Source organism: Geotrypetes seraphini, chromosome 10 (assembly GCF_902459505.1).
Source record: "Geotrypetes seraphini chromosome 10, aGeoSer1.1, whole genome shotgun sequence".
NCBI classification, from domain to species: Eukaryota; Metazoa; Chordata; class Amphibia; order Gymnophiona; family Dermophiidae; genus Geotrypetes; species Geotrypetes seraphini.
The window spans coordinates 3,820,819-3,848,751 of record NC_047093.1 but is presented as its reverse complement, the minus strand read 5'-3'; the positions used below and the strand labels follow the sequence as shown (position 1 = coordinate 3,848,751).

General features: G+C 46.6%; 1 protein-coding gene across 2 annotated transcripts in view; it reads left to right on the top strand.

The window, feature by feature from the left end:
* The window catches only part of DNAH17 (dynein axonemal heavy chain 17), a 954,442-nt gene that overhangs the window by 790,909 nt on the left and 135,600 nt on the right, over positions 1-27,933 (top strand). For both annotated transcript variants that reach the window (XM_033960179.1, XM_033960181.1), the window contains 2 exons: positions 9,460-9,575; positions 9,765-9,957. In XM_033960179.1, coding sequence (XP_033816070.1) covers positions 9,460-9,575; positions 9,765-9,957 — 309 coding nt within the window. The remainder of the gene's footprint in view (positions 1-9,459; positions 9,576-9,764; positions 9,958-27,933) is intronic.

Genomic DNA, 27,933 nt, shown 5'->3' with positions numbered 1-27,933 from the left:
CCTTTGACTGTACAGCTCCAGTCAGCAAGACAAATTGAGGCACCCAAGCTTCTTCTGTCCTTCTGGGAGAGGACAAAGAATAAGCAGGAGGAACCATGTTGAAACGTTGATAAGCGGCCACACAGACCTGGCTGCTGTTGATGCAATGAATTCAAGAGCAGCACCACATCCTTGCTATTTGTCTCTTGTGTTAGGGGAAAGAGATGAAAATCATCATGCTTGGGGCCCGATGCAGAAAGCCATGTGATTAGCAAGAAAATATTCCACAGCATGCAGGAAGCTAATAAGATGCAAATGTTAGTTGCAGGAAAATTGCGCTTTTTATCCAGCAAAAGGGACCATACACATGCACATTTGTTTTGCTTGGTAATGACATCTATGTTAGGTGGGCAATTGCACTATTCTGCCGCATGTGTGGATCGCTGCAGTTATAAAAGTAAAATATTTAGCAGATGCTCCTATCAATCAATGCATAATTAATAAAAGCTGAATCCAAGACCTGTGTATTTTTAATGGAAAAAAGTCTGGATAGTTCCAGATGTTACGCTTGACACACAGAAGTGAAAGCATTCTACTACTTAGAGGCGTGGTGTTTTGCGGTTAAGAGCTCACTCCTTCCTGATTCTCATGATCCTCCTTATGATTTTAAGGTGACCAAGGTTGAAAAGGCGATGGCAAAAGCTGAATGAAGCTTGGGTGCATAAGAAGAGGTACTGATGCCTCTAGTGAAGAGGTACTGATACCTCTAGTGAGACCTCATTTAGAATATTGTGTACAATTCTGGAAACCTCACTTTCAAAAAGATATAAAAAGGATGGAGTCAGTACAGAAGAAGGCAACTGAAATGGGATAGAACATCACAGCAGATAAAGGCCAAACGGCCCATCCAGTTTGCCCAACTTCACTATCCAGATCCCATGTACCTGTCGCACGCTTTCTTGAATTCAGACAGTCTTTGTCTCCATTACCTCTTTTGGGAGACTCTTCCACGCATCTACCTCCCTTTCTGTAAAAAAGAATTTCCTTAGATTACTCCTGAGCCTATCACCTCTTAACTTCATCCTATGCCCTCTCAATCCAGAGCTTCCTTTCCCAAATGAAAGAGTCTTGATTCATGTGCATTTATGTCATGTAGGTATTTAAATGTTTCTATCTTATCTTCCCTCTCCTTTCCTCCAAAGTATACATATGTATTGAGATCTTTCATTTTAGTTTCATAAGTATATTTTCTAGTGCAATGAGTCTAGTAGTCTGAACGCTAGGGTTATCCATCTGAACCTGCAAGTTGGTTGCAGAATGATGTCAGTCATCTTTTCATCTCTGCCTCCTTCCCAGCCTGGTATTCCTGCTCTCTTAGTTTTTCCTTCTGCAAGCAACTTGCTCAGATGTGTTTCTGATCTGCCCTGCAGTTTTATTATTTTCAGGGGTGGGGATGGGGGGGGTGGCGGTTCTGTTGTTTTACGTTTGAGGCTCAGTGCCCAGAGGTTCTCACTTGTTGGGACCTCTGCCTGGAAGAAGATGTAGACTCACGCAGTGGAAGTCTGCTGCTAGCAGGATCTGCCCTCGGGGACACCTGGCTAGCCATCCTGCTGTAATAATTTTGGAGCTCGGGGGCCATCCCCTGAAGAGCTGCTCGCATCCCTGATTTATGAGGAGTTTACATACAGGCTGTTTGGCTCTGTCCCGGCTAGGCCAGGCTTAATACTGGGCTGGCTGAATGGTCTCCCCCTGTTGTGACATGAGATTTTCTAGGGGTTGAGGCTCATTCCAGCATCGGTCTGACTAGCAACCTGAAGACCAAGTTCATAGAGTGAACCTGTGAGCCAGAGTTGTTCTCCATTTGTTCCAGCTGCACTTCTAAGCTGAGGCAGGCAAGCACCAGATGGCACAGTGAGTAAGGTTATTATAGCCAATGGGGAAAATCAGAGGGGTCTGAAAGATTGAATTTTGAAGTTTTCTGGGGCCAGAGTTAGGGTCCTCCTCCTCCAAAACCCCTCTCCCCTTAATTTTTTAACTTCAGGAGAACCCCCACAAGTCATTTTTGGCACAAAATTGCTGGCAGCAGCCATCTTTTTTTTCTTCAAAATTCTTTATTCATTTTAAAACTGACAAAACAAGTGATTAATATTAAAACATTACAATAAAATATATAGCACTTGACATTCTTATACTTATAATCCATTAAAGTAGAAATTATAACCCTTTCCCCATCTTTCAGCCATCTTGAATTTTAAACAATCTTTTTTTTTTTAAAGCCTCCATCTGCCTCAAAAGCCCTTGATTTTGCTTAAAATTGATAGGGGACCTTTCTACCCCTATATCATGCCAGGTTTGTGCTGGACGGTCAGCCAAGGAGCGTCTGTTTTCCGCATGCTGCAGGGCACGTAGGGGAGGGGCACGTAGGAGACTCAGCCTCCTCTGGGTCCTCCAGTGCTGGGGATCAATCCCAGGGGAAGAGACTCTTTCCAGAGCCCTCAAAAAGAGATTTGGCTAAGTGCAGATGTGTGAACCCTGCAGAGCCCAGGTGGAGTCCTTGAGACACCCATTGTAAGGCTTCACCCCGGATTTTGTGAGCCTGATGTGCCTATCTAAACTGCCAGGGGTCTTCAGTGTTTGTGTTAGGTGAGGCGGTAGTGATAGTGCTAGGGAACAGTCTCCAGCAAGCACCACATAAGAATAGCCTTATTGGGTCAGACCATTTTTTCATCAAGCCCAGTAGCCCGTTCTCACGGAGGCCAATCTAGGTCACTAGTACTTTGCCAAAACCCAAAGAGTAGCAACATTACATGCTACCGATCTAGGGCAAGCAGAGGCTTCCCCCATGTCTTAATAACAGACTATGGACTTTTCCTCCAGGCAAGGACCCAGAACTGGACCAGGATGTTCAGTGTGACATCAAGAGGGAGGATGGAAAGTCAGATTCCATGCCCCTTTTGTCCCAGGATGTATTTTCCCTGACAGAGTCCTATTCTCTGCGTGAGACCAAAAATCAAGAAGCGGTAGTGGCCCTAGACTAGAGGGAAGACCCCATGGTGTGTTGGCTGTTCAAGACAGCCACATTCCTGGGCATAATTTCTAATTTGCTGTGGGTATTGAAACTACATCCCAATGCTCTGTTATGAGCATCTCAATTACACTGACCACAGTTGTTCTCTCGCATCCTGACATCACAAAGCTTATCACTGACCACTGGGAGTCGCCAGAATAGTCCTTGCGAATGACTGAGTCTATGATAAAGCTTTTTTCTATGGCTTTGAATTTCCAACAGCTGTTTGTTCAGCCAAAGGTAGATTCGCTGGTAGCACAGGTTACCAAACAAACTTCCTTGCCCAGTGAAGGAGGTGTGATATTGAAGGATATGCAGGACTGCAAGGTAGACATTGCCTTCAAGAGACAATTTGAAGCCCTAGCCTTAGGAATTAAGGCGTTCGTGAAATATAAAAAAAAACCCTAGAAGAGGAGTACAGAAAGGACTACAGGGTGAAACTGAAAGAAGCCAAGAGAGAGAGACGTCTGGCAAAAGCACAGGCAGAAGAACAAATGGCTAAAAATGTAAAAAAGGGAGACAAAAATTTTTTCAGATATATTAGTGAAAGGAGGAAGATGAAAAAAGGAATTGCTAAACTAAAAGATGTTGGGAACCGATATGTGGAGAGTGATGAGGAAAAAGCAAATGTGCTAAACAAATACTTCTGTTCTGTGTTCACAGAAGAAAATCCTGGAGAAGGACCGAGATTGTCTGGCAAAGTTACACGAGAAAATGAAGTAGTTTCTGCGCCATTCACGGAGGAGAGTGTTTATGAGCAACTTGAAAAACTGAAGGTGGATAAAGTGACGGGATCCATCCCAGGATACTAAGGGAGCTCAGAGAGGTTCTGGCCAGTGGCGTACCTAGGGTATGTGGCACCCGGGGCCCATCATTTTTTGACACCCCCCCCCCCCCCCCTATGTAAAAAAATATTTTTTGTAATGACCATGAAACAGAATAAATGGTCAGAATAGAAACAGGCAGTGAAAATTTTCTTATATTCCAAACATAACATAACATAAATTATGTCTGAATTGTCATGACATCAGAAGTACATATGGAGTAGTTGCAGGTGATGCTTGGGCAGTTCTGATTGTGTTAGTTCGGTTTTATGTGTTTTTTTGAATAGAAGGGTTTTTATTTCTTTTTTGAAGGTTTTGTAGTTTGTGGTCGAGATTAATAGGTTGTAGAGTTGGGGGTCGAGTGTTAGGAGGTTGTCGAACAGTTTTTTTCTTTTGACGTTTTTGGTTGGAGGGTGTGTGAATGGTGCGTGAGTTCTCCTATGTCTGTTTGAAGTGGATTGAATTATTTAGCTGAAGAAATTAGTTACCCCCTCATCCCACACACATTAATTCTCTTCCATTTTTGTTCCCATTATAAAAAACACTGATAAGTTCCCAGAAAAAAAATACATTAAAATAAGAAGTGAATACAAAGGCCCCTACAGATGAGAACATAACATAAGAATAGCCTAACTGGGTCAGACCAATGGTCCATCATGCCCAGTAGCCCATTCTCATGGTAGCCAATCCAGGTCACTAGTACCTGGTCAAAACCCAAAGAGTAGCAACATTCCATGCTACCGATCCAGGGCAAGCAGACACTTCCCCCATGTCTTAATAACAGATTATGGACTTTTCCTCCAGGAATTTGTCCAAATCTTTCTTAAAACCAGCTACACTATCTGCTTTTACCATAACTTCTGGCCACTTCATTTTTAAGTTTAGATCTTTCCTTTCAAACAGAGACCTTGCTAGATGTCAAATACAGAAAGAACAAGGTAACTTCATAAGGACTTAGCTGTGCAGGAAATGTGAATCTCCTCATACACCCACCATATAGTGCAAAAATGTGCAAAGGTCTGTTTTTTTCTTTCGATCACTACATAGCCTAATGCCACACAAGCAGCGCTGTTACAAACATATTCTGTAGGTCAATGCTAAGGATAACAAAGTTTCCTTCCTTGGACCAGAAGGAGATAAACCACTGGAAGAGATCCCAAAACAACACCCAAAGATCCACTCAGTGTGTGAACCAGTTGAGTGGAGTGGACTAACTGGGGGGTGGAAATGGGCCCGGAGTTTGCTCAGCAGAATTTCCCAGACCACCTCTTCCTCTCAACACATTGACAAGCTGCCACCATCACCACTAGGAACACCTCACTGGGTAGGCCAGCTATGCTATAAACTTTATAAAACACATTATTATATTTTCTTATAAAGCACATATTTTAACTGAACTCTCTGACATCCTCAGCCTTTCCATTCACAAAAATAGAAGGAAGAAAAGTTCCCATTTCCTGCTGTCTCATGTCCCCGGCCTATACAATATTTTTTTTCTGCAGACCCTTCAAAAGTCTGACCAAATCCTCGTTTCACTTGCATTATAAAGTACTGAGGATGCCATCTCTCCCCAATCCCAGGTCCTAAAGTCTAAGACAGTAGAGCAAACTAATGCTGCCAGATACAGGAAAAAAAATTTTGATTCGATTCAGCCCTATTGAATTGGTTTTTCAATTCGATTTTCCTGCCCAGTTGGGTGATTTTTTTCAAAACTCCTGGTGGGTTTTATAGCTTTTTCACCCCCCTTGGCTTCTCCTAACCACACTGGCGCTGTGGTGTAAATAAAATAAAGAAACAAAAAGGACTTTTCCTCTCTCTGTTAAATCCTAGCTCACGTTTGCAGTCCAACACCAGCTCTGGCAGGATACACATTTCAAATCTGACATATTATATTCACAAAACAGAAAATAAAATTAATTTTTCTACCTTTTGTTGTCTGGTTATATTTCAAATCTTGTTGGTCCAAGGCTCTGGTTTTCTTCTGATAACTTGCTTGCCAGGGTCTCCTTCTTTCTGCATGCTAACCATCCATCTGCCAACTCTGTCCTCCCTTTCCATTTCCCTTCCCTTCCCAGGAAGTCTGGTATCTTTCCTTTTTTCATCTCCCTCCACAGATCCACCTTTTCTTAAATACCCTTTCATCCGGCATCTCTCCCTCCTTCCCCACCATCCCAGAGTCCACCGTCTCTCCCTTTCTTTTCCTAATTACCCTCCTATCCAGTATCTCTATCCCTCCTCCACACCATCCCTTGTGTCCAATTTCTCTCCCTTTCTGTTCCTTCCCTCCCTAAATCCCATGGTCCATCATCTCTCTCCCTCTCCTCTATTTTCAGACCCATTATTTCTTCCCCCCCCCCCCAAAGTTTGGCATATGCACGTCTCTTTGAACACCCCCTTCCCTCCGTGTACTTCTAAATCATGGTCCCCCCCAAAGGCCTGTCCCCCCTTAAAGGTCTGCCTGTCCCCCCTTGAAGGCCTGCACCCCCCCTTGAAGGCCTGTCCCATCCCCTTGTAGGCCTGTCCCCCCCTTGAAGGCCTGCCTGCCTGTCCCCCCCTTGAAGGTCTGCACCCCCCGAAGGCCTGTCCCCCACTTGAAGGCCTGTCCCACCCCCTTGTAGCTTCTCCCCCCCCTTGTAGGTCTGTCCCCCCTTGAAGGCCTGCCTGCCTGCCTTTCCCCCCCTTGAAGGCCTGTCCCCCCTTGAAGGCCTGCACCCCCTTGAAGGCCTGCACCCCCCCTCGAAGGCCTGCACCCCCCCTTGAAGGCCTGCACTCCCTTGAAGGTCTGCACCCCCCCCGAAGGCCTGTCCCACCCCCTTGTAGCTTCTCCCCCCCTTGTAGGCCTGTCCCCCCCTTGAAGGCCTGCCTGCCTGCCTTTCCCCCCCTTGAAGGCCTGCACCCCCTTGAAGGCCTGCACCCCCCCCGAAGGCCTGCACTCCCTTGAAGGTCTGCACCCCCCCCCGAAGGCCTGTCCCCTCCCCCTTGAAGGCCTGTCCCACCCCCTTGTAGGCCTGTCCCCCCCTTGTAGGCCTGTCCCCCTTTAAAGCCTGCCTGCCTGCCTTTCCCCCCCTTGAAGGCCTGTCTCCCCCTTGAAGGCCTGCCCCCCCCCTTGAAGGCCTGTCCCACCCCCTTGTAGGCCTGTCCCCCCCTTGTAGGCCTGTCCCCCCCTTGAAGGCCTCCCTGCCTTTCCCCCCTTGAAGGCCTGTCTCCCCCTTGAAGGCCTGCACCCCCCCTTGAAGGCCTGCACCCCCCCTTGAAGGCCTGTCCCCCCCCCCCTTGTAGGCCTGTCCCCCCCTTGAAGGCCTGCCTGCCTTTCCCCCCTTGAAGGCCTGTTCCCCCCCGAAGGCCTGCACCCCCCCTGAAGGTCTGCACCCCCCCCCCCCGAAGGCCTGTCCCCCCTTGAAGGCCTGCCTGCCTGTCACCCGCTCCCCCTTGAAAGCCTGCTTGCCTGCCCGCCCGCCCCACCCTGAAGGCCTGATGCCCCGACCCACCCCGAAGGACCGCTCGCCCCCCTGGCCTCCCCGCACCACCTATGAAGCAGCCGCAGCAGAATCGCAAAGTCAGCGTCAGCGATCCCTGCGCTGCTTCCTGCGCCACGGTCCCGCCCCTCCTCTGATGTCAGAGGAGGGGCGGGATCGCGGCGCAGGAAGCAGCGCCGGGATCGCTGACGCTGACTTCGCGATCCTGCTGCGGGCTGCTTCACAGGTGGTGCAGGAAGGTCAGTGGGGCGAGCGGTCCTTCGGGGGTGGCGGGGGACTGAACGGCAAGGCCGGGAACACCCTCTTAGGGCTGGCACCCGGGGCGCACCGCCCCCCCCTTGGTACGCCACTGGTTCTGGCGAGTCCTATTAAAGACTTGTTCAACAAATCTCTAGAGACGGGAGTGATTCCTGGGGATTGGAGGAGAGCGGATGTGGTCCCTATTCATAAAAGTGGTCACAGGGATGAAGCAGGAAACTACAGGCCGGTGAGCCTCACTTCAGTTGTTGGAAAAATAATGGAAGTGTTGCTGAAAGAAAGGATAGTGTACTTCCTTGAATCTAATGGGTTACAGGATCCGAGGCAACATGGCTTTACAAAAGGTAAATCGTGCCAAACGAACCTGATTGAATTTTTTGATTGGGTGACCAGAGAGTTGGATCGAGGACATATGCTAGATGTAATTTACTTAGATTTCAGCAAAGCCTTTGATACAGTTCCTCATAGGAGGCTGTTGAACAAACTTGAAGGGCTGAAGTTAGGACCCAAAGTGGTGAACTGGGTCAGAAACTGGCTGTCGGACAGACGCCAAAGGGTGGTGGTTAATGGAAGTCGCTCGAAGGAAGGAAAGGTGAGTAGTGGAATCCCTCAGGGATCAGTGCTGGGGCCAATCCTGTTCAATATGTTTGTGAGTGACATTGCTGAAGGGTTAGAAGGAAAAGTGTGCCTTTTTGTAGATGATACCAAGATTTGTAACAGAGTAGACACCAAAGAGGAAGTGGAAAATATGAAAAAGGATCTGCAAAAGTTAGCGGAATGGTCTAATGCCTGGCAACTAAAATTCAATGCAAAGAAATGCAGAGTAATGCATTTGGGGATTAATAATAGGAAGGAACCGTATATGCTGGGAGGAGAGAAGCTGATATGCACGGACGGGGAGAGGGACCCTGGGATGATAGTGTCCGAAGATCTGCTAAAGGTAGAGCGCACTCAAGTCAGATCCATGCGCTCCCCACAGTGGAGACTATTTTGACAAACCTGGCAAGCTTTTTGGGACTCTTACCCCACGTGCTTGAAGTTACCTTTTGAATATGTAAGACTGTGATTACAGTTTCATGATATCGCACTCACTCTTGGGATTTGTTATATTGTTATGTAGGGAGGAGGGGAGGGGGTTCCAGAGTGGTGTGGGGAGTGGGTAGTTACAGTTTGTGTACTATTTTGGATTTCTTGCTTGTCTTGTTTGCTTTTGTGATAACTAATAGAAATGATTTATACATAAATAAAAAATTTTTAAAAATCAAGAGCCTTCTATTTTTGGATTACTGAGGGGGGCATATTAGTGATCTATAAACACTAATGTAATGTAATATATATATTAATAGGAAAAGGTAGATTTACAAAGTAATTTACACTGCCTTGAGAGTCTATGGCTGTTGAAATCACTTGTGTGGGGTTGAAATCACTTGTGGGGGAGATATTCAAGGAGGCTAAGTCTCACTGTTTCTTTGTCACACTAGTGATGATGATCAGAGACTTCCATCTTGCAACAGACAGACAGATTTTTTAAAAGAGGAGAGTGCCAGTAGCCACAGATTGATAACATGTTCCAGTGAAAATCTGAAATGCCATTTTCTCTTCCTACATTCAACTTAGAAGTACAAGGAGAAGGTTTGGGGACATCCTAAATCAGTTGACCAATTGCCTTTAAAAATGAAATGATAACAGTGATTCCAAATTTGAAAATGAACAGATGAGTGACTGAACCAAAACTTTTCCCCATCAACATTATCAGCCACGATCCACAGAAAACACCAGCTATAAGGAAGAGGAGAGTAGGAACTAAATGAAATCTTTTGATTGATCTTTTATAAATTAATCATGTTATTTTCAGGTACTAAATGAAAACTTGGCCAAACTAACAGCAGAATTTGAAAAGGCCACAGCAGAAAAAATCAAGTGCCAGCAAGAAGCTGATGCTACGAACCTTGTCATTTCACTTGCTAACAGGTATTGTGAGAGCCCTATTCGAAATCAGGAGGGGAGAAGGGGACTTTTGCCAAGCCCTGAACGCCTTTCCCATGAGCCCCTCAAGCCAAGGGGGTTTCAGCCTAGGCCTAACCACTCCTGTAATGATAGATATGTTAAATAAAGTGCCCGTTAAAGGTGTTATTTCTGACACACATTTTCTTGCTGTAGGCTTGTTGGAGGATTAGCATCAGAAAATGTGCGCTGGGCAGAGTCTGTGCAAATGTTCCATCAGCAAGAAACGACACTGTGTGGAGATGTGCTGCTAACTTCTGCTTTTGTATCATATGTTGGCTATTTCACAAAAAAATACAGGACTGATCTGATGGAAAAATATTGGCTCCCATATCTAAATGAACTAAAGGTAAGTGTTTTGTCTGCTTGCATAATTAGGAGGCGGGAGATGGCCTAGTGGTTAGCGCAGGTTGCAAGTTCAATCCCTTGTAATTCTGAGCAAGTCACTTAACCCTCCCTTGCCCCAGGTATCTGCCGGGACACATAGGGAAAATACTTGAGGACCAGAACGTACGTAGGTAAGGCTAGACTCAATTAGGGCACTAGTCTTTGACCAAAGGGCCACCATGGACGCGGACCACTGGTCTGACCCAGCAGCGGCAATTCTTATGTAGGACCTGATTACTATTCAATGCATTGTAAACCACTTTGGGTGAATCTCCTCATGATAAGGCAGTTAATAAATAAATTAATGATAGGTGAAACTGTGCTAATATACATTGTGAACTGAAAAAAAACACTCCAAAATGTTTTTTTGTCGTCTCTTCCACAAAACTCGAATGATTCTTATGAAATTTAGTGCGTCGTGTCCTCAATGAAGTTGATGTAAAATGTTGTAAATATTTCCTACCGCACCACAATACTACTTTAGTCGCAGAAGCAGACAATAGTTTGCAAATAATTTCTGTATCAAAATGGTTTTCACTATAGAAGACCAAATTCTGATAAAGAACTTGGTACTACCAAAAGGTTTCAGCAGTCGATAATTGTTGAAAGAATTCCCACAGAAGAGTCGGAACAAAAAAGGCCTTGTGGTGCTGCTACGCAAGATCTGAGCAATGGGCAGTGGATGACTACATTCGATTCGCACACAAGAACATATTGACATTGCACACGATTTTTAACTAAGCCAGGAGGACATTCCACGAACACACCAAACAACTCGCCAAATAGCATGACAAGCAGAAATAAGCCAGACAACTGTGGTTAGGATAATTTATGACAATCTGAAATGAAAGTGTCTTAAAAAGCATCGTGCCCAAAAGTTAACTTTATATAACAAAGACACAGAGTCAACTTCATCTGGTTTACAGATGAAAAGATATTTGCAGTAGCTCCACCGATTAACACACAGAATGATCGCCTGTATGTGCCTTCAACAACACTGAACATAAGAACATAAGCATGGCCTCTGCCGGGTCAGACCAGGGGTCTATCGCGCCCGGCAGTCCGCTCCCGCGGCAGCCCTCCAGGTCCATGACCTGAAAGTGTTCCCTACCTAACCTAAAATGTCCATACCCTATTCGCTCAATGTCCTGTAAGGTAAACCTCTATTTGTACCCTGTTATCCCCTTCGCTTCCATGAAGTCATCCAGTCCCTTTTTGAACCCCAGAATTGTACTCTGTCTTATCACCTCTCCGGGAAGCGCGTTCCAGGTGTCTACCACCCGCTGAGTGAAGAAGAACTTCCTTGCATTCGTTATGAATCTGTCTCCTCTCAGTTTTTCTGAATGACCTCTTGTTTTAGTTGTCCCTGCTAGTCTAAAGAATCTGCCCCTCTCCACCTTCTCTATGCCCTTCATGATTTTATAAGTCTGTATCATGTCCCCTCTCAGTCTCCGCTTTTCCAGGGTAAAGAGCCCCAGCCTGTCTAACCGTTCAGCATATGAAAGGTTCTCCATACCCTTTATCATCCTCTTTGCTCTCCTCTGGACCCTCTCAAGTAATGCCATGTCCTTCTTGAAGTATGGCGACCAGTATTGGACGCAGTATTCCAGAAGCATGAGGTTAATGCCAAACGCCTACTTCAGCCAATCAATCATGGTCTTGGTCGAAATCTCAAAACTCGGATTCACAGATCTGTTCTTCATTGATCTTGGGGTTAAGATCAATGGCGCATACTACCGGGATGTTCTCTTGACGATCTTCCAACAGTGCAATACCCTAGCACATTGAGCAAAGGACACTTTAGAACTGCTACATCAGAAGACCCCAGACTTCATTGGTCCAGACCTCTGGCCTGCAAATTCACCAGATCTAAACCCAGTTGACTACTGGATCTGAGGGCTGATACAAGAACGTGTCTGTCAGACAGTGATATCTGACATTGAAAACCTTAAACAGTGCCTCGTCTTTGTTTGGGCTGAGTAAAGCAAAGCGTTGTTGACATGTCCACAGATCAATGGCGGCCAAGGCTGATTGTGTGCCTTCGTGCAAAGGGAATGCATCTACTTAATTGAACATCTACTTATTTGAAACATTACTTTTTTGTTTTTTGTTTTTTTTTTAATTCTTTATTCATTTTTAAATCAAACAACAAGTGCAAAAAATATATCATAAATTGATTCCAATATAGCAGCGAACCTGAAGATTTGCTTCAGGTAAGAGAGGGGCAGCGTTTGGTGCCGAGCACCAGAAAAGCAAGCGGAGGGAAGAGGAGACAGGGCTCGGGGAAGCGGCGAGAGTTCGCTCCGTCCCCCCCCAACGCGTCAGAGCCAGCGCCGGACTCCCCCTTGAAAGGGGAGGAGCCAACGCGGCACACGCGGTGCTTTGAGAGAGGAAAGAGCAGCGAACCTGAAGATTTGCTTCAGGTAAGAGAGGGGCAGCGTTTGGTGCCGAGCACCAGAAAAGCAAGCGGAGGGAAGAGGAGACAGGACTCGGGGAAGCGGCGAGAGTTATTATTACCTAGTCACACAGCACACCGAGAGACAAGCACTCTCAAACAGCTCAACACCACCAACACAACCAAGACCAGCGATCAACAAGAGGACTGCTATCAAGAGGGCAGGACACACACAACTGAGAAGGAGAGCAAGACATGAGCGCCCACGGAAGCCAGAAGATGAGCTTTCCAGTATTCTGCACCGGCTGCAGTATGTATGACTACCTCCCCTCGGGGACTAGGGCATACATTTGCAGCCGATGTGAGGAGCTGGACAGCCTGAAACTGCAAGTTCGGCTGCTGGAGGGAACTGTGATGGAACTCGAAGAACTCCTTGCCAGGAAGGAGGAAAACTGCATGCAGGAGAAGTTGCTAGGGGAGCCCGACACCGGCGAAGGGATCGTGGAACTGGAAAGATTCATCGAGGAAGCCCATCAGCAACACGTAGAAATCCCAGGTCTGGAAAGCTGTACCCTGGATACCCAGAAAGACGGACTGGAAGAGAGGAGAGAAGACACACATGCAAATCCAGAAAAAACCGAAGATGAGGTAGGAGACATCCACACACAAGAAGGAAGAGAGAAAACACAGGGAGAGGTCCCCCCATCTGAAGAGACGAAAACAAATTCAAGAGTAGCTCCGGAAGAAGAAGACTGACCCTATACCGTAGACGTGGACTTACGACCCCCAAGGAACCCTCGAATAAAGAAGATGGGGATCATCGTAGGTGACTCCATTATACGTCACGTGGACAGCCACACCGCAGGAGGAAGAGAGGACAGAATCGTCACCTGTCTGCCTGGAGCAAGAGTCAAGGATGTGGCCAACAGGATCTCCAGGATCATAGACAGCGCAGGGGGAGAGGATACTGCTGTGCTCATCCACGTGGGAACAAATGATGTGAGCGGACGGAAGTATGACAGGGAAGAGATGAAGGGCCAGCTCCGCTCACTTGGAAGATTGCTGAAGATCAGGGAGGTGAGGGTGGCCTTCTCCGAGATCCTCCCAGTACCAAGAGCGGATGGAAAGAGACAAGGGGAATTGCAAGCTATTAACGCCTGGATGAGACGATGGTGCGAAGAAGAAGGCTTTGACTTCGTACGCAACTGGACGGCGTTCTGGGGAAAAAGCAAGTACTACAGAAAGGACGGACTACACCTCAACAAGGAAGGAGCAAGAGTATTGGCGAGCAACTTGAAGAGGGCCATCGAGAAGGCTTTAAACTAATAAATAGGGGAAAGCCGACAGTCGACCACCAGTCGATGGTACGGACAACAGGATGCCCCGATGAAGGATCAATGGGCTACTACTCATACACAGGAGAGGACGAACTCACAGCAAATAAGGAAGACAAGGCAGGAAGGGACAACTCAGACACAGGAGGGGATGACCGCACAGCAAATAAGGGAGACAACACTGGAGCGGTTAAGGAGACCGTGAAAGAAACAGTAGGGACAGCAAAGAGCAGAAAGTCCAAAAAAGTAACTCGAAGAGAACTCAAATGTATGTATACCAATGCTAGAAGTCTAGGAAACAAAATGGGGGAACTAGAGACAATAGCAAGAAATGATAAGTTGGAAATCATTGGCATAACAGAAACATGGTGGAATGAAGAAAACAAATGGGACACAGTACTTCAGGGATACAAACTATATAGAAGAGATCGAGTAGGGCAGAAAGGTGGAGGTATTGCCCTATATGTTCAGGAAGGAGTAGAATCTGTTGAAGTGGCTACGACGGAAACGAAAGAGAAGCTAGAGTCCCTCTGGGTCAAGATTCCTGGCCAAAACAGTGCAGACACGAAAATTGGCCTTTTCTATCGTCCCCCGGGACAGGCGGATGAAACTGACTCTGAAATGATAGAGGAAATCAAACGAGAATGCAAGATGGGCAATGTAATAATATTGGGAGACTTCAATTTCCCGAGGATAGACTGGAAACTAGGAACCTCCAACTGCGGCAATGAGGTCAAGTTCCTGGAGGCGCTAGGGGATTGCTTCCTGGAACAAATGGTAAAAGAGCCGACAAGAGGCAACGCCACCCTGGACTTGGTGCTAAATGGCCTCACGGGACCGACAAAAGAAGTAGAAGTTACGGCACCGCTGGGGACGAGCGATCACAATGTGATCATCTTTAAGCTTGACATCGGGAATAGAAAAAGTGCCAAAACCTTAACCAAAACCTTTAACTTTAAAAAGGGCAAATACGATTGCATGAGAGCCATGGTGAAACAACGATTCAAAAAAAAGGTGGATAAACTTGAAACAGTAGAGCAGGCATGGTCCCTACTGAAAACTACTATCACAGAAGCACAAAACCTATACATTCCGAGGATCTCCAAAGAAAGGAGAACAAAGGGTAAGGGAGAACCAGCATGGCTTACCAGACAGGTGAGGGAAACCATACAAGAAAAGAAGGACTCTTTCAAAAAATGGAAACACATGAAAACAACCGAAGCATGGAACAAACATAAAGACGATCAGAAGAAATGTCACAGGGCGGTGAGGGATGCCAAAAAGGACTATGAAGAAAAAATAGCGCAAGAGGCCAAAAACTTCAAGCCCTTCTTTAGATACGTGAAAGGGAAAAAACCCGCAAAAGAGGCGGTGGGACCCCTGGACGATCAGGGAAGAAAAGGGTACATTAAGGAAGATAAACAAATTGCGGACAAACTAAATTCCTTCTTTGCGTCCGTCTTTACGGAGGAGGATACCGCAAAAATACCAGAAACTGTGAAAGTGTTTAGTGGAGTAATAGAAGACATCCTCACCACAGTTGAAGTAGATTTGGACCAGATATACTACCAGATCGACAAACTTAAAAGTGACAAATCCCCTGGACCGGATGGAATTCACCCGAGAGTTTTAAAGGAATTGAAGGTTGAAATCGGAGAGTTATTGCAAAAACTCGCCAATCTGACAATCAGAACTGGACAAATACCAGATGACTGGAAGATAGCGAACGTCACGCCAATTTTCAAAAAGGGATCAAGAGGAGAACCGGGCAACTACAGACCTGTGAGCCTTACGTCTGTCCCTGGAAAGATGGTTGAAGCACTGATCAAGGATAGCATAGTCCGGCACTTAGATATACACGATTTGCTGAAACCCAGTCAACATGGGTTCAGGAAAGGGAAATCATGTTTAACGAATTTGCTTCAATTTTTTGAGACCGTGAACAAGCAAATTGATAGTGGAATGCCGGTGGACATAATATATTTGGACTTCCAGAAGGCATTCGACAAAGTTCCGCATGAAAGACTTCTCAGGAAACTACAATGCCATGGAATAGAGGGAGATATACACAGGTGGATAGGCAAATGGCTGGAAAACAGGAAGCAGAGAGTGGGCATAAATGGGAAGTTCTCAGACTGGGAGAAAGTGACTAGTGGTGTGCCCCAGGGCTCGGTACTTGGGCCGATCCTATTTAACATTTATATCAATGACCTTGAAGACGGAATATCCAGTGAGATCATTAAGTTTACAGACGACACAAAGCTATGCCGGACAATCAGAACGCAGAAAGATAGCGAAGAACTCCAGAGCGACTTGTATCAGTTAGAGAAATGGGCAGAGCAATGGCAGATGAAGTTCAACGTGGAGAAATGCAAAGTAATGCATTTAGGCAGTAAGAATAAGGAACACGAGTATAGAATGTCAGGAGCAACTCTGGGTAAGAGCGAACAAGAAAGGGACCTGGGTGTACTGATAGATAGGACCCTGAAGCCGTCGGCACAATGTGCGGCAGCGGCAAAGAAAGCGAACAGAATGTTAGGAATGATAAAGAAAGGAATCATGAGCAGATCGGAGAAAGTCATAATGCCGCTTTATAGAGCAATGGTCAGACCACACTTGGAATACTGTGTCCAACATTGGTCTCCCAAACTAAAGAGGGATATAAAACTGCTGGAGAGGGTGCAGAGACGAGCAACGAAGCTAATAAGAGGTATGGAGAACTTGGAAAATGAGGAACGACTCAAGAAACTAGGACTGTTCTCCCTTGAGAAAAGGAGGCTGCGAGGGGACATGATAGAGACGTTCAAAATACTGAAAGACATCGATAAAATAAAGCAGAAAAACAAATTATTTACACTGTCCAACGTGACACGGACAAGAGGACATGGTTTAAAGCTAAGGGGGGACAAGTCCAGGACAAATGTCAGGAGGTTCTGCTTTATGCAGCGAGTGGTGAACGCCTGGAATGCTCTTCCACAGGAGGTTATTAAGGAATCCACTGTGCTAGGATTCAAAGGCAAATTAGATGCACATCTCCTTATGAGAGGCATAGAGGGATATGGGTGGTAAAACTACATCAGGTGTATACCTGACTGGGCCTCCGCGTGTGCGGATCGCCGGACTCGATGGACCATGGGTCTGATCCGGAGATGGCAGTTCTTATGTTCTTATGTTCTTATGTTAACACATAAAATCTAATAGACCATTAATGATAAAACCCTACCCGCCCACCCTTCATCAATTATTCTATATAAAATATATTATACTATTATTATAAACATAGTTATAAAAATTTCCTCCCCAAATCCTCCCTCCCCCCTGAGTGTGCATATAATAAATCTAAAAAAGGAAGAAAAATGATGCCTATTCATTACAATACTTTTCCAATGGCCCCCAAATCGTCGTGAAAGTGATAGATTACGGTGTATGAACATGGCGTGTACGCAGCAATCTAAAAATGAAACAGGAGGGACTGCCAAACGTCAAAAGCAGGATCAGGTTACACCATCTAAGGTTCCTCTTCTGGGAGACGTAATGGAAGAATTGAGTAAAGCCGAAGTTATGGGAGAATTGAGATATATTAAACAGACTAGTCTTATAGCCCATTACATTAATGGGTGCTAGAATATATGTGTGTGTGTCTTTATTTCTTTCTCTCTCTCTCCTTAGCCGCTTTCTTTCTTCCTGTCTTTCTTTTTCCTTGGCTATCCATCACCACCCCTTGCCTGCTCCCCCTGTCCATTGTCCCTTCCTTTTACCTCCTCTGTGTCCACCACCACCCCTTCACTGCTCTCCTTATGCTGCAGCAGCCCTTCTCCCTTTGTTTTACCTTCCCCCCTGTCCAGTAGCACCTCTTTCCTTCTCCCCCTGTCCAACATTAGGCCTCCGTTCCTTTTTCTTCACCTCCCCCTGTCCATTAGCACCTCTTTCCTTCTCCCCCTGTCCAGCAGTAGGCGTTCCTTCCTTTTTCTCCCCCCTCCTCCTTCTTATCCCTATGATACACTTACCTTGCTCTGCCCCTGATCAGAGGTTCCCGACAGCCGCCCAGTTGCACCCATTGGAAAAGTTTCCTCTGCCGCATCCCGCACCCCTCCTGACGCGACTCCCACTGTCTTTCTTTCTGTCTGTCTCTGACCCTGGCCCTCTTTGTCTGTCTGTCTTTCTGTGTATCTCCCTGCCCCTGTGTCTTTCTTCTTATCTTTCTGGCTCCCTTCCTCCCTCTGTCTGTCTGTCCGAAGCAGCATACCCTCCCCCTCCATTTCCATCCCCCCACACCAGTTCCCTGTGCACCTGCCCCTGTATCTTTCTTCTTTTCTTTCTGTCTCCCTTCCTCCCTCTGTCTGTTCAAAGCAGCATTCCCTCCCCCTCCATTTCCCTCCCCCACACCAGTTCCCTGTGCACCTGCCCCTGTGTCTTTCTTCTTTTCTTTCTATCTCCCTTCCTCCCTCTGTCTGTCTGTCCAAAGCAGCATTCCCTCCCCTTCCATTTCCCTCCCCCCACACCAGTTCCTTGTGCAGCAGCATTAGCGTTTCCTCTACCCCCTTTCCCTTCCCGCGGTCCCGACTACAAACACGGTCCCGAGTCCTTTGACATCCCCCTTCCCTTCCCGCGGGCCCGACTACACATGGCGATTCAAGCAGCGTGTGAAGACATCATCAGAGACGCGGCAGAGCAAATCAGGGCAGTAGAAGGGCCCGAAGCAGCGTGTGAAGACTGCTGCACACGCTTCTTAAATTGCCAGTCGGGCCCGCGGGAAGGGAAGGGGGGGCAGAAAAGGACTCGGGTCCCGGGTAGCGGAAAGTTGCTGGGCTCCTCGGTGGGGGCGCTGAGCGACCGCGATCCCTCTCCTCCCAGACCCCCCCTTCCGCTGGAGGAACAGAGATCGGCGGCTAGCTGCGGTTCCGGCTTGTTGAGGCGATCGGCAGCTGGTGACGTATAAGCGCACATGCGCACTCCTGCGACCACAGATCACAGAAGCACGCAAACAGGAGTGCGCATGCGCGGCTAGCCTTTTATTATATAGGATGTTACAAGAGAATTACTTTTTGACTTTACATTTTTCTGCAAGATATGTCATAAAACTTTTTGATGTGTTTTTATTCAGTTCACAATTCATTTTCACAGGGTAGTGTTATGGTGTAGTGAGAAATATGTACATTTTACATCGGCTTCATTCATGGTGCACAAAATTTTATAAGAATTGGCTGAGTTCTGTGGAAGATATGACAAAAAAAAAACATTCTGGTGTGTTTATTAATTTTTTTGGGGGGGTTCACATGTACTTTTTAGAAAATTCCTAATCCCAGTAGTGCCATGAGTTTGTTCCTCCTAGTTAGGGATGCCACTTTATATCCATACAAACAACAGAATATTCAATAACTTGGCAGGTAACACTAAAAATCAATAGAAGTGGGAAATAAAACCTCTTCTTCTACCAACCCAGTAATCAGTTCTTGTCCAGAGCCTACTGTAATATCTCATCAGGCCTTAGTGGGGTTTCAAAATCTCTCAGCTCCCCAGACTCTTCAGCACAGAGCATTGAAATCCACCTGAAGAAAAGCCTCCGTATCCCACAAGGGAAAGCACAATTGTGCCAGGGCTAGGCACACGCTACCAAAAAATACCAAGAGGTATCTGTACAGACCGAGGCCATCCCCACAAAAATGGCTACAGTTTCTACGCAGACAAAAACGACAGATCAACTAGAGAACAGCCTTTTACAAGAACTGAATAGCTTGAGAGAGGAGGTCATGCGCTTAAGAAGTATCCGGGATGACGAGGCCTACATCGATGAAGTCATCCAGGAACTGTCCCAGATCACCGTACAGGAACCTGGCAGGACCATCCTCGGGACGCCCAAAACCACCATTCCTGCTTCATTGGGACCAACAATTGGAATTCAGGAGGAGGCAGACGACGCTGACTCCTGGCAGCTGGTAACCTCCTCCACAGGCAAACACAAAAAACCTTCCTCATATACTGTCTCTTTTTCTCACACACAGGGTAGTTCTACATCAACCCCACAAATCCCATTGAGGAACAGATTCCAGCTGCTTCAGGGAAGACCTGACAATGAGGAACAGGAAGATATCCAGCAGGAGGTTCCGGTCCCAGAGACATCAGTACGGCCCTCCCCTAAGAAGCGTAGAGTTGTGGTAATTGGGGATTCAATGCTGAGGGGCACGGAGGGCCCAATCTGCAGACCAGATATTCAATCGAGAGAGGTTTGCTGTTTGCCAGGAGCCAGGATCCGGGATGTAACCACCTGCTTGGACAGTCTCATCAAGCCCCAGGACCACTTCCCCATGCTTCTTATCCATGTCGGAACCAACGATACCGTCAGGAGCACCCCGGAGAGGATACCTGAGGACTTTGGTGCCCTGGGTGAGAAGCTGAGGAGGTTGGATGCGCAGATTGTGTTCTCCTCGATCCTTCCAGTAAGAGGCAAGGGAAGAGCCAGAGAGAATCGGATCCAGAAGGCAAACGACTGGCTGCAAGGATGGTGCAAGGAGATGAACTTCGGGTTCCTGAACCACGGAGAGGCACTACAAGGACTACAGGGACCAGATGGGTTGCACCTGTCCAGCAGAGGGAAGAACGTCTTTGGACACCGATTAGCCCGCCTACTCCATAGGGCTTTAAACTAGGTAAGTTGGGGGAGGGTACGGGCACTAATAACCTATCTAATGAAGTAAGCTGCAACTACCATTCAGGATCTGAGGTATATACACATAGCAATCATGGATCTGGGGGGGGTGCTCACATTTCTGGGTTCAGGGGGGATACTGACATTTTCGAATCCGGGGTAAGTTCACACTGTGTTTCAGGGTCTAAGGAGAATACACACATCGCAAACAATACCAAAGGAGCCGATGGAGCTCAATCGGGAATATCACTAGATAGCCATAACAAACCTAGGATTTGGAAGGCTATGTACGTCAATGCCCACAGTTTGGGCAACAAGATTCTGGAATTGGAGACGGAAATGAGGGGCGCCGACCTAGATGTGGTGGCAATATCCGAAACCTGGCTTACGGACTCCCACAGGTGGGACATGGTCATACCGGGTTACAATTTGTTCCGCCAAGACAGGGAGGGCAAAATGGGAGGAGGGGTAGCACTATATGCCAAAGATGACATCAAAGTTACCAGAATCACAGATGTTAGGTACACAGGGGAATCCCTTTGGGTAAATATGGCCAGGGGAAAGGACAAATGCCTGTACCTTGGCATAGTATACAGACCTCCAAGGCAACAGGAAGACCTTGATATGGAATTAATCGAGGACATAGAGAATATCACCTTGCGTGGGGACACAGTATTGATGGGAGACTTCAATATGCCTGACGTGAATTGGAACACACTTTCCTCTGCGACCGGCAGCAGCAAAAGGCTATTAAACTCTATAAAGGGAGCAAGACTCAAGCAAATGGTTTTGGAGCCAACTAGGGATCAGGCGATTCTAGACCTAATACTTACCAACGAAGAAAGTGTCACAGATGTCTCTGTGGGAGACACGCTGTCATCCAGTGACCACAACATGGTATGGTTTAACCTCAGAAAAGGTTTCACCAAACCCAACACATTAACTAAGGTCCTCAGCTTCAAGGACACCAACTTCGAGGACATGGGGGAATTCATCCATCAGTCGCTGCAAAACCAAGCAGAGACTGATAATGTAGAGGAATTGTGGTCAACACTGAAAACTACCATACACGAAGCAACAAACAGATTTATTAAATCTGTAAGTAAACAACGAAGAAAAAACAAACCGCAGTGGTTCTCTACGGAGGTCTCCAACCTCATAAAAGAGAAGAAGAGAGCATTCATCTCCTTCAAACATTCAGGGAAGCAAGGCTCCAGAGAAGACTATCTGGCCAAGTCAAGAACCGTCAAAACAGCAGTCAGAGAGGCCAAATTGCAGGTGGAGGAGAATCTAGCAAAGAATATCAAAAAGGGCGATAAAGCATTCTTTAGGTATATAAGTGATAGAAACAGGAACACAGGAGGGATAGTACGCCTTAGGAAACCGGACGGGAACTATGTAGAATCGGACTCCGAGAAGGCTAAACTGTTAAATGAATACTTTTGCTCAGTTTTCACCCGTGAGGCGCAGGGATCCGGCCCTCAACTACCAACAGGGGATAGCTCGATAGACCCGTTTTGCAGCTTCGAGATAACGCCCAATAGTGTCTACAGTGAACTATCCAAACTCAAGGTTCACAAAGCCATGGGGCCAGACAACATACACCCCAGAGTACTCAGAGAGTTAAAAGACACCTTGGCGAAACCACTATCAACACTCTTCAATCTCTCCCTTAGCAAAGGAAAAGTCCCGCTAGACTGGAAAACGGCTAATGTCATTCCACTCCACAAAAAAGGAAGTAGGACGGAAGCTACGAACTACAGACCAGTGAGTCTCACATCAATAGTAAGCAAACTAATGGAAACTCTAATCAAACACCAATTGGATGCGGTCCTTAACGAGGGGAATCTGCGAGATCCCCGTCAACATGGGTTTACAAAGGGGAGGTCCTGTCAATCCAACCTGATCAGCTTCTTTGACTGGGTGACGAGGAAGCTGGATATTGGGGAGTCCCTGGACGTCGTGTACTTAGATTTCAGCAAAGCATTCGATAGCGTACCACACCGCAGGTTGTTGAGCAAGATGAGCTCTATAGGTTTGGGAGATACCTTGACTACATGGGTGGGGGACTGGCTAGGAGGTAGACTTCAGAGGGTGGTGGTGAATGGCTCCCCCTCCGAAACGACAGAGGTGTTAAGTGGAGTGCCGCAGGGCTCGGTCTTGGGCCCAATCTTGTTCAACATCTTCATAAGGGACTTGGCTGAAGGGCTGAAGGGTAAATTAACGTTATTCGCCGATGATGCCAAATTATGCAATATAGTGGACAAGAACACAACAGGACCTGACAACAAATCCAAGACCGATAGTATGGCACACGACCTCCTCCTACTGGAGAATTGGTCCAGGACCTGGCAACTAAACTTCAATGCCAAAAAATGCAAGGTCATGCACCTTGGCAACAAAAATCCATGTAAGACTTACACTCTTAATGGTGAGATCCTAGAGAGAACTGTAGCGGAACGAGACTTAGGGGTAATCATCAGTGAGGACATGAAGACTGCAACTCAGGTGGAGAAAGCTTCATCTAAAGCCAGACAAATCATGGGTTGCATACGAAGGAGTTTCGTTAGCCGTAAGCCCGAAGTCATAATGCCATTATATAGGTCCATGGTGAGACCCCATCTGGAATACTGTGTACAATTCTGGAGACCACATTACCGCAAAGATGTGCTGAGACTTGAGTCGGTCCAGCGAATGGCCACACGGATGGTCACGGGGCTCAGGGATCTCCCGTATGAGGAACGGCTGAATAAACTGCAGCTCTACTCCCTAGAGGAACGCAGGGAGAGGGGGGACATGATCGAGACATTCAAGTACCTCACGCGCCGTATCGAGGTGGGGGAGGATATCTTCTTCTTCAAGGAACCCACGTCAACACGAGGGCATCCATGGAAAATCAGGGGAGGGACATTGCATGGCGACACCAGGAAATACTTCTTCACCGAGAGGGTGGTGGATCGATGGAATGGTCTTCCGATGCAGGTGATTGAGGCCAGCAGTGTGCCTGATTTTAAAGCTAAATGGGATCGAAAGGTGGGATCTCTTCGCAAAGGGAGGTAGGGGAGGGTCATTGGTGTGGGCAGACTTGATGGGCCTTGGCCCTTATCTGCCGTCACCTTCTATGTTTCTATGTTTCTATGTTAAGAATAAACCACCTTAGCTGGCAAGTATGCCCCTTTTTATACTCCCACCTGATTATAGAGTCAGCAGACTCCAGGTTCAAGCAAAGGCAGAAAAGGTAATGGCTATGTGAGAGAGTGTATATGAGGATTCTAGTATGCTTTATGTGTTTAAATCTTTTATTAATTTTCCAAAGTTAACAAAAATGCAGTACAGTATCTACACAAACAACATTATTCATATATGCATTTATAATCAATCAAAATCCCCACAGCAAGATAAAAGAAACCCCAACCTTTTTCTATAGGGGGCCACATTTTATATTTTCTAACACGCATCATGGTTTACTATGTTTCATCAAATAGTGGTAAAATGCAACAATCCATCGTTCCCTTCCCAGCCTTTTTCACTCATTTAACCCCCTCCCCACCTCCGCCTTCAGTCTTTCTATCTCCTGTAGACTCTTTCCCTTCCCCCAGCCTTCACCAGTAGAAGAAACATTGGTATTCCTGCTTTCCCTCCATGACTTGGCTCTCTGTAAGCTTGAGCCACATGATGCCAGAATTTCAGGCTGGTCTTTCAAATCTTGTGAGACTTAAAACTGGAAGACCAGGAATTTTGTTACCAAGCTTCTGAGGGCCAGAAAAAAAGCACTTGACAGGCTGGGTTCTGGCCCAAGGGCTGTAGGTTGGGCAAGCCTACCTGAACTCCTTACTGTAGCATTAATTGCTAAGACATCTTTTCATTTTTAGCCAAAGATTTAACATTTTATATGAATGATTAGATTTAGAATGTCATGTTGTGTGTGTTACATATTAGCTGTTAAAGTTCTTTACACAAGCAATTACTGACTTAAATAAAATTGAAATAAATTGTATACTTTTGGACCAGGACAGAATAAATATAAAGAAGTAGGTTGCTTTAATTTTTGAGCTGGAGGACTGTGGAAAGATATTTAGCTTTCTATAATATGCACTTGCTGGCTACAAAATTATAACACTTATGTTTTTAAACAATGAAATTCTAGTATTTACAAGACATGTTATGGTTTAAGAACACAATTTTGCTTCTTCCTCAGTTTTTATCACCATGATATCAAGTCTTTCATTTTATCGGCCACACACCTATATGTCTATACTAGAAATGTACACTTTAACAGGGCCAGTGATAGGTTTCACTGTAATCTGTTTTTGTTTTTAAATAAAATCAAATTCCAGTTGGCCCAGGTGCCTCAGGCCCACATGCGGGCGGGGTTTGAGCCACCTGGGCCAATCAGGCCCTAAGGCCAGCCATTCAAGAGATGGCTGCTTGTCACCCATCCATCCGGACATCGTTTACAGGTACGGGGAGGGGGATTGGGGATGGGGGGTGTCGAGGAGTTGACGGGGGGGTTACGAGCTGGTGTGGGGAGGGCGATCTGGGGTTGGGGGAGGTCATGGGAGGGGGTGAGTTGAGGGCAGGAGTGCCTGGGATCCCTCCTGCCCATATCTTAGTGGGGTAGGGTAGGGGGTTCGCCTTGGCAGGAGGGGTTGTGCTCCCTCCTGCCCAGATCTTCATCCGGGAAGGTCGGCTGGCGGGGCAAGAGGGCTTGGGCTCCCTCTTGCCCTGATCTTCGTCTGGGAAGGTTGAGGTGGTGGGGCAAGAGGGCTTAGGCTCCCTCTACCCCGATCGTAGTCGGGGAAGGTCAGGCTGGTGGGGCAAGAGGGCTTGGGTTCCCTCTTGCCCCGATCGTAATCGGCGGGGCCAGGAGGGCTTGGGTTCCCTCCTGCCCCGATCGTTGTAAGGGGGAAGGTGGATTCTGTAACCGGTGTTGTTTTTGACAGACACGGGTTACAGAATCCAGCTTTTAGGCGAAGGACTGGCTCCTCCTTCGCCTAAAAGCTCTTGTTATGGGCATTTGGGAGTTAGGCTTTTTTTAGGTTGATTATATGTTGTCAGTGTAGACGTAGTGGTGGTCTGGACGTTTAAACAGCTGAACCTAGAGACAGGCCATTATCAAAACATGTTTAAGGCCTTAGGCCAAAGGGGACTTAGATGTTTTCTTTGATTACGCCCCTCTTACCCTATTCAGATTATCCCACCCTCCTCCCATCCCAGGTGGACATACTCAAAAGTCAAATTAGGACAGAAATAGCCCCTCCCCCCTTTCCTGGATGTGTACAAAAATAAATCAAAACTGACTCATAATCAAAGACCTACTATAGTGAGGTAATATATGATGTCAACGGTCCCCAAACCAGCTTAAATAAATTACTGTGCCCCAAACTATCGGCATTAATTTTTTCATATCTATAGCTGGAGCATATTTTTCCATCATGACAAGGTGGTCCTCCGCACTCATCCTAAATTCTTACCTAAAGTGGTTTCAGAATTTCATCTCAATCAATCCATTGTGCTTCCAGTGTTTTTTTTTTTCTAAGGCCTCATTCTCATCCTGGAGAATCAGTTCTTCACACTCTGGACTGTAAACGTGCTTTGGCCTTTTACTTAAAACACACCAAACCACACAGATTTGCTCCTCAACTTTTTGTCTCCTTCGCTCCAAACAAGTTGGGACATCCAATTTCTAAGCATACCATCTCCAACTGGATGGCTGCTTGTATCTCTTTTTGCTATGCTCAGGCTGGACTGCATTTACACAGTCAAGTCACAGCCCATAAAGTTAGAGCCATGGCTGCTTCAGTAGCTTTCCTCTGATCCACTCCTATTGAGGAAATTTGTCTGGATGTTTTCTCCAGATGGGATGGCCATTTTGGCCAGAGAGTATTACAAAATTTATTCTCCTAAATTGCCAACAGTCCCACCATCCCATTCTGGTTTGCTTGGAGGTCACCAACATGTGAGAATAGGCTGCCTGCTTGTCCTGGGATAAAGCACAGTTACTTACCGTAACAGGTGTTATCCAGGGACAGCAGACAGATATTCTCACAACCCACCCACCTCCCCTGGTTGGCTTCTCTGCTAGCTATCTGAACTGAGGAGATGCGTGCTGTGCTGGACGGGAAGACACTCACTTCTGAGTTTTCTACAAGCAAGTCTGCTTGCGAGGCTGTCCACATCCGGGCTCCGTGGATGATGTCACCCTGGAGGGTGTTTTCCCCTATGATAGACTCCGGAAGAGCGTTCCAGTTTTCTACCACTCTCTGGGTGAAGAAGAACTTCCTTATGTTTGAACGGAATCTATCCCCTTTCAATTTTAGAGAGTGCCCTCTCGTTCTCCCTACCTTGGAGAGGGTGTACAACCTGTCCTTATCTACTAAGTCTATTCCCTTCAGTACCTTGAATGTTTCAATCATGTCCCCACTCAATCTCCTCTGTTTAAGGGAGAAGAGGCCCTGTTTCTCTAATCTTTCATTGTACGGCAACTCCTCCAGCCCCTTAACCATCTTAGTCACTCTTCTCTGGACCCTTTCAAGTTGTACCATGTAATTCTTCATGTACAGTGACCAGTGCTGGACGCAGTACTCCAGGTGAGGGCGCACCATAGCCCGGTAAAGCAGCATGATAACCTATATATACCGCTTATCAACAAGGGATCCAAGAGGAAAAAGAACAAAGAACCAGCATGGCTCGCAGTAGAGGTTAAGGAAGCAATCAGAGACAAGAAATCTTCATTTAAGGAATGGAAAAGGTAAAAAATGGAACAAATACAAACATCAACGCAGGTGCCATAAGGCGGTAAAAGGGGCCAATAGAGACTCCGAGGAAAAAATAGCCAAGGAGGCAAAAAACTTCAAGCCGTTTTTTGATATATCAAGGGGAAATGTCCCGCGAAGGAAGCGGTGGGACCATTGGATGACCATGGAATAAAGGGGGCGCTAAAAGAGGACAAAGCAATCGCCGACAAACTGAACACATTTTTTGCGTCTGTATTTACCGAAGAAGATTTACATAGTATACCGGAACCCATCAGACTATATGCTGGAAACGAAGACGGAAAGCTGACAGGATTGACGGTCAGTCTAGAGGAGGTGTGTAGGCAGATTGATAGGCGTAAGAGCGATAAATCCCCGGGACCGGATGGCATCCATCCAAGGGTAATCAAGGAACTGAAAGGTACCATAGCTGAACTGCTTCAACTAACAGCCAATCTGTCGATCAAATTGGGAAAGATTCCGGAAGACTGGAAGGTGGCGAAAGGTTCGAGGGGAGATCCGTGAAACTACAGACCGGTGAGTCTGACCTTGGTACCGAGTAAGATGGTAGAGACGCTAATAAAGGACTGCATCATTGATCACCTTGACGGACATGGGCTGATGAGAACCAATCAGCACGGTTTTAGCAAAGGCAGATCGTGTTTGACGAACTTGCTGCACTTCTTTGAAGGAGTAAACAGGCAGATAGACAAAGGCGACACAGTTGACATTGTATATCTGGATTTTCAGAAGGCGTTTGACAAGGTTCCACATGAACGACTACTTCGGAAAATTGTGAGCCATGGAA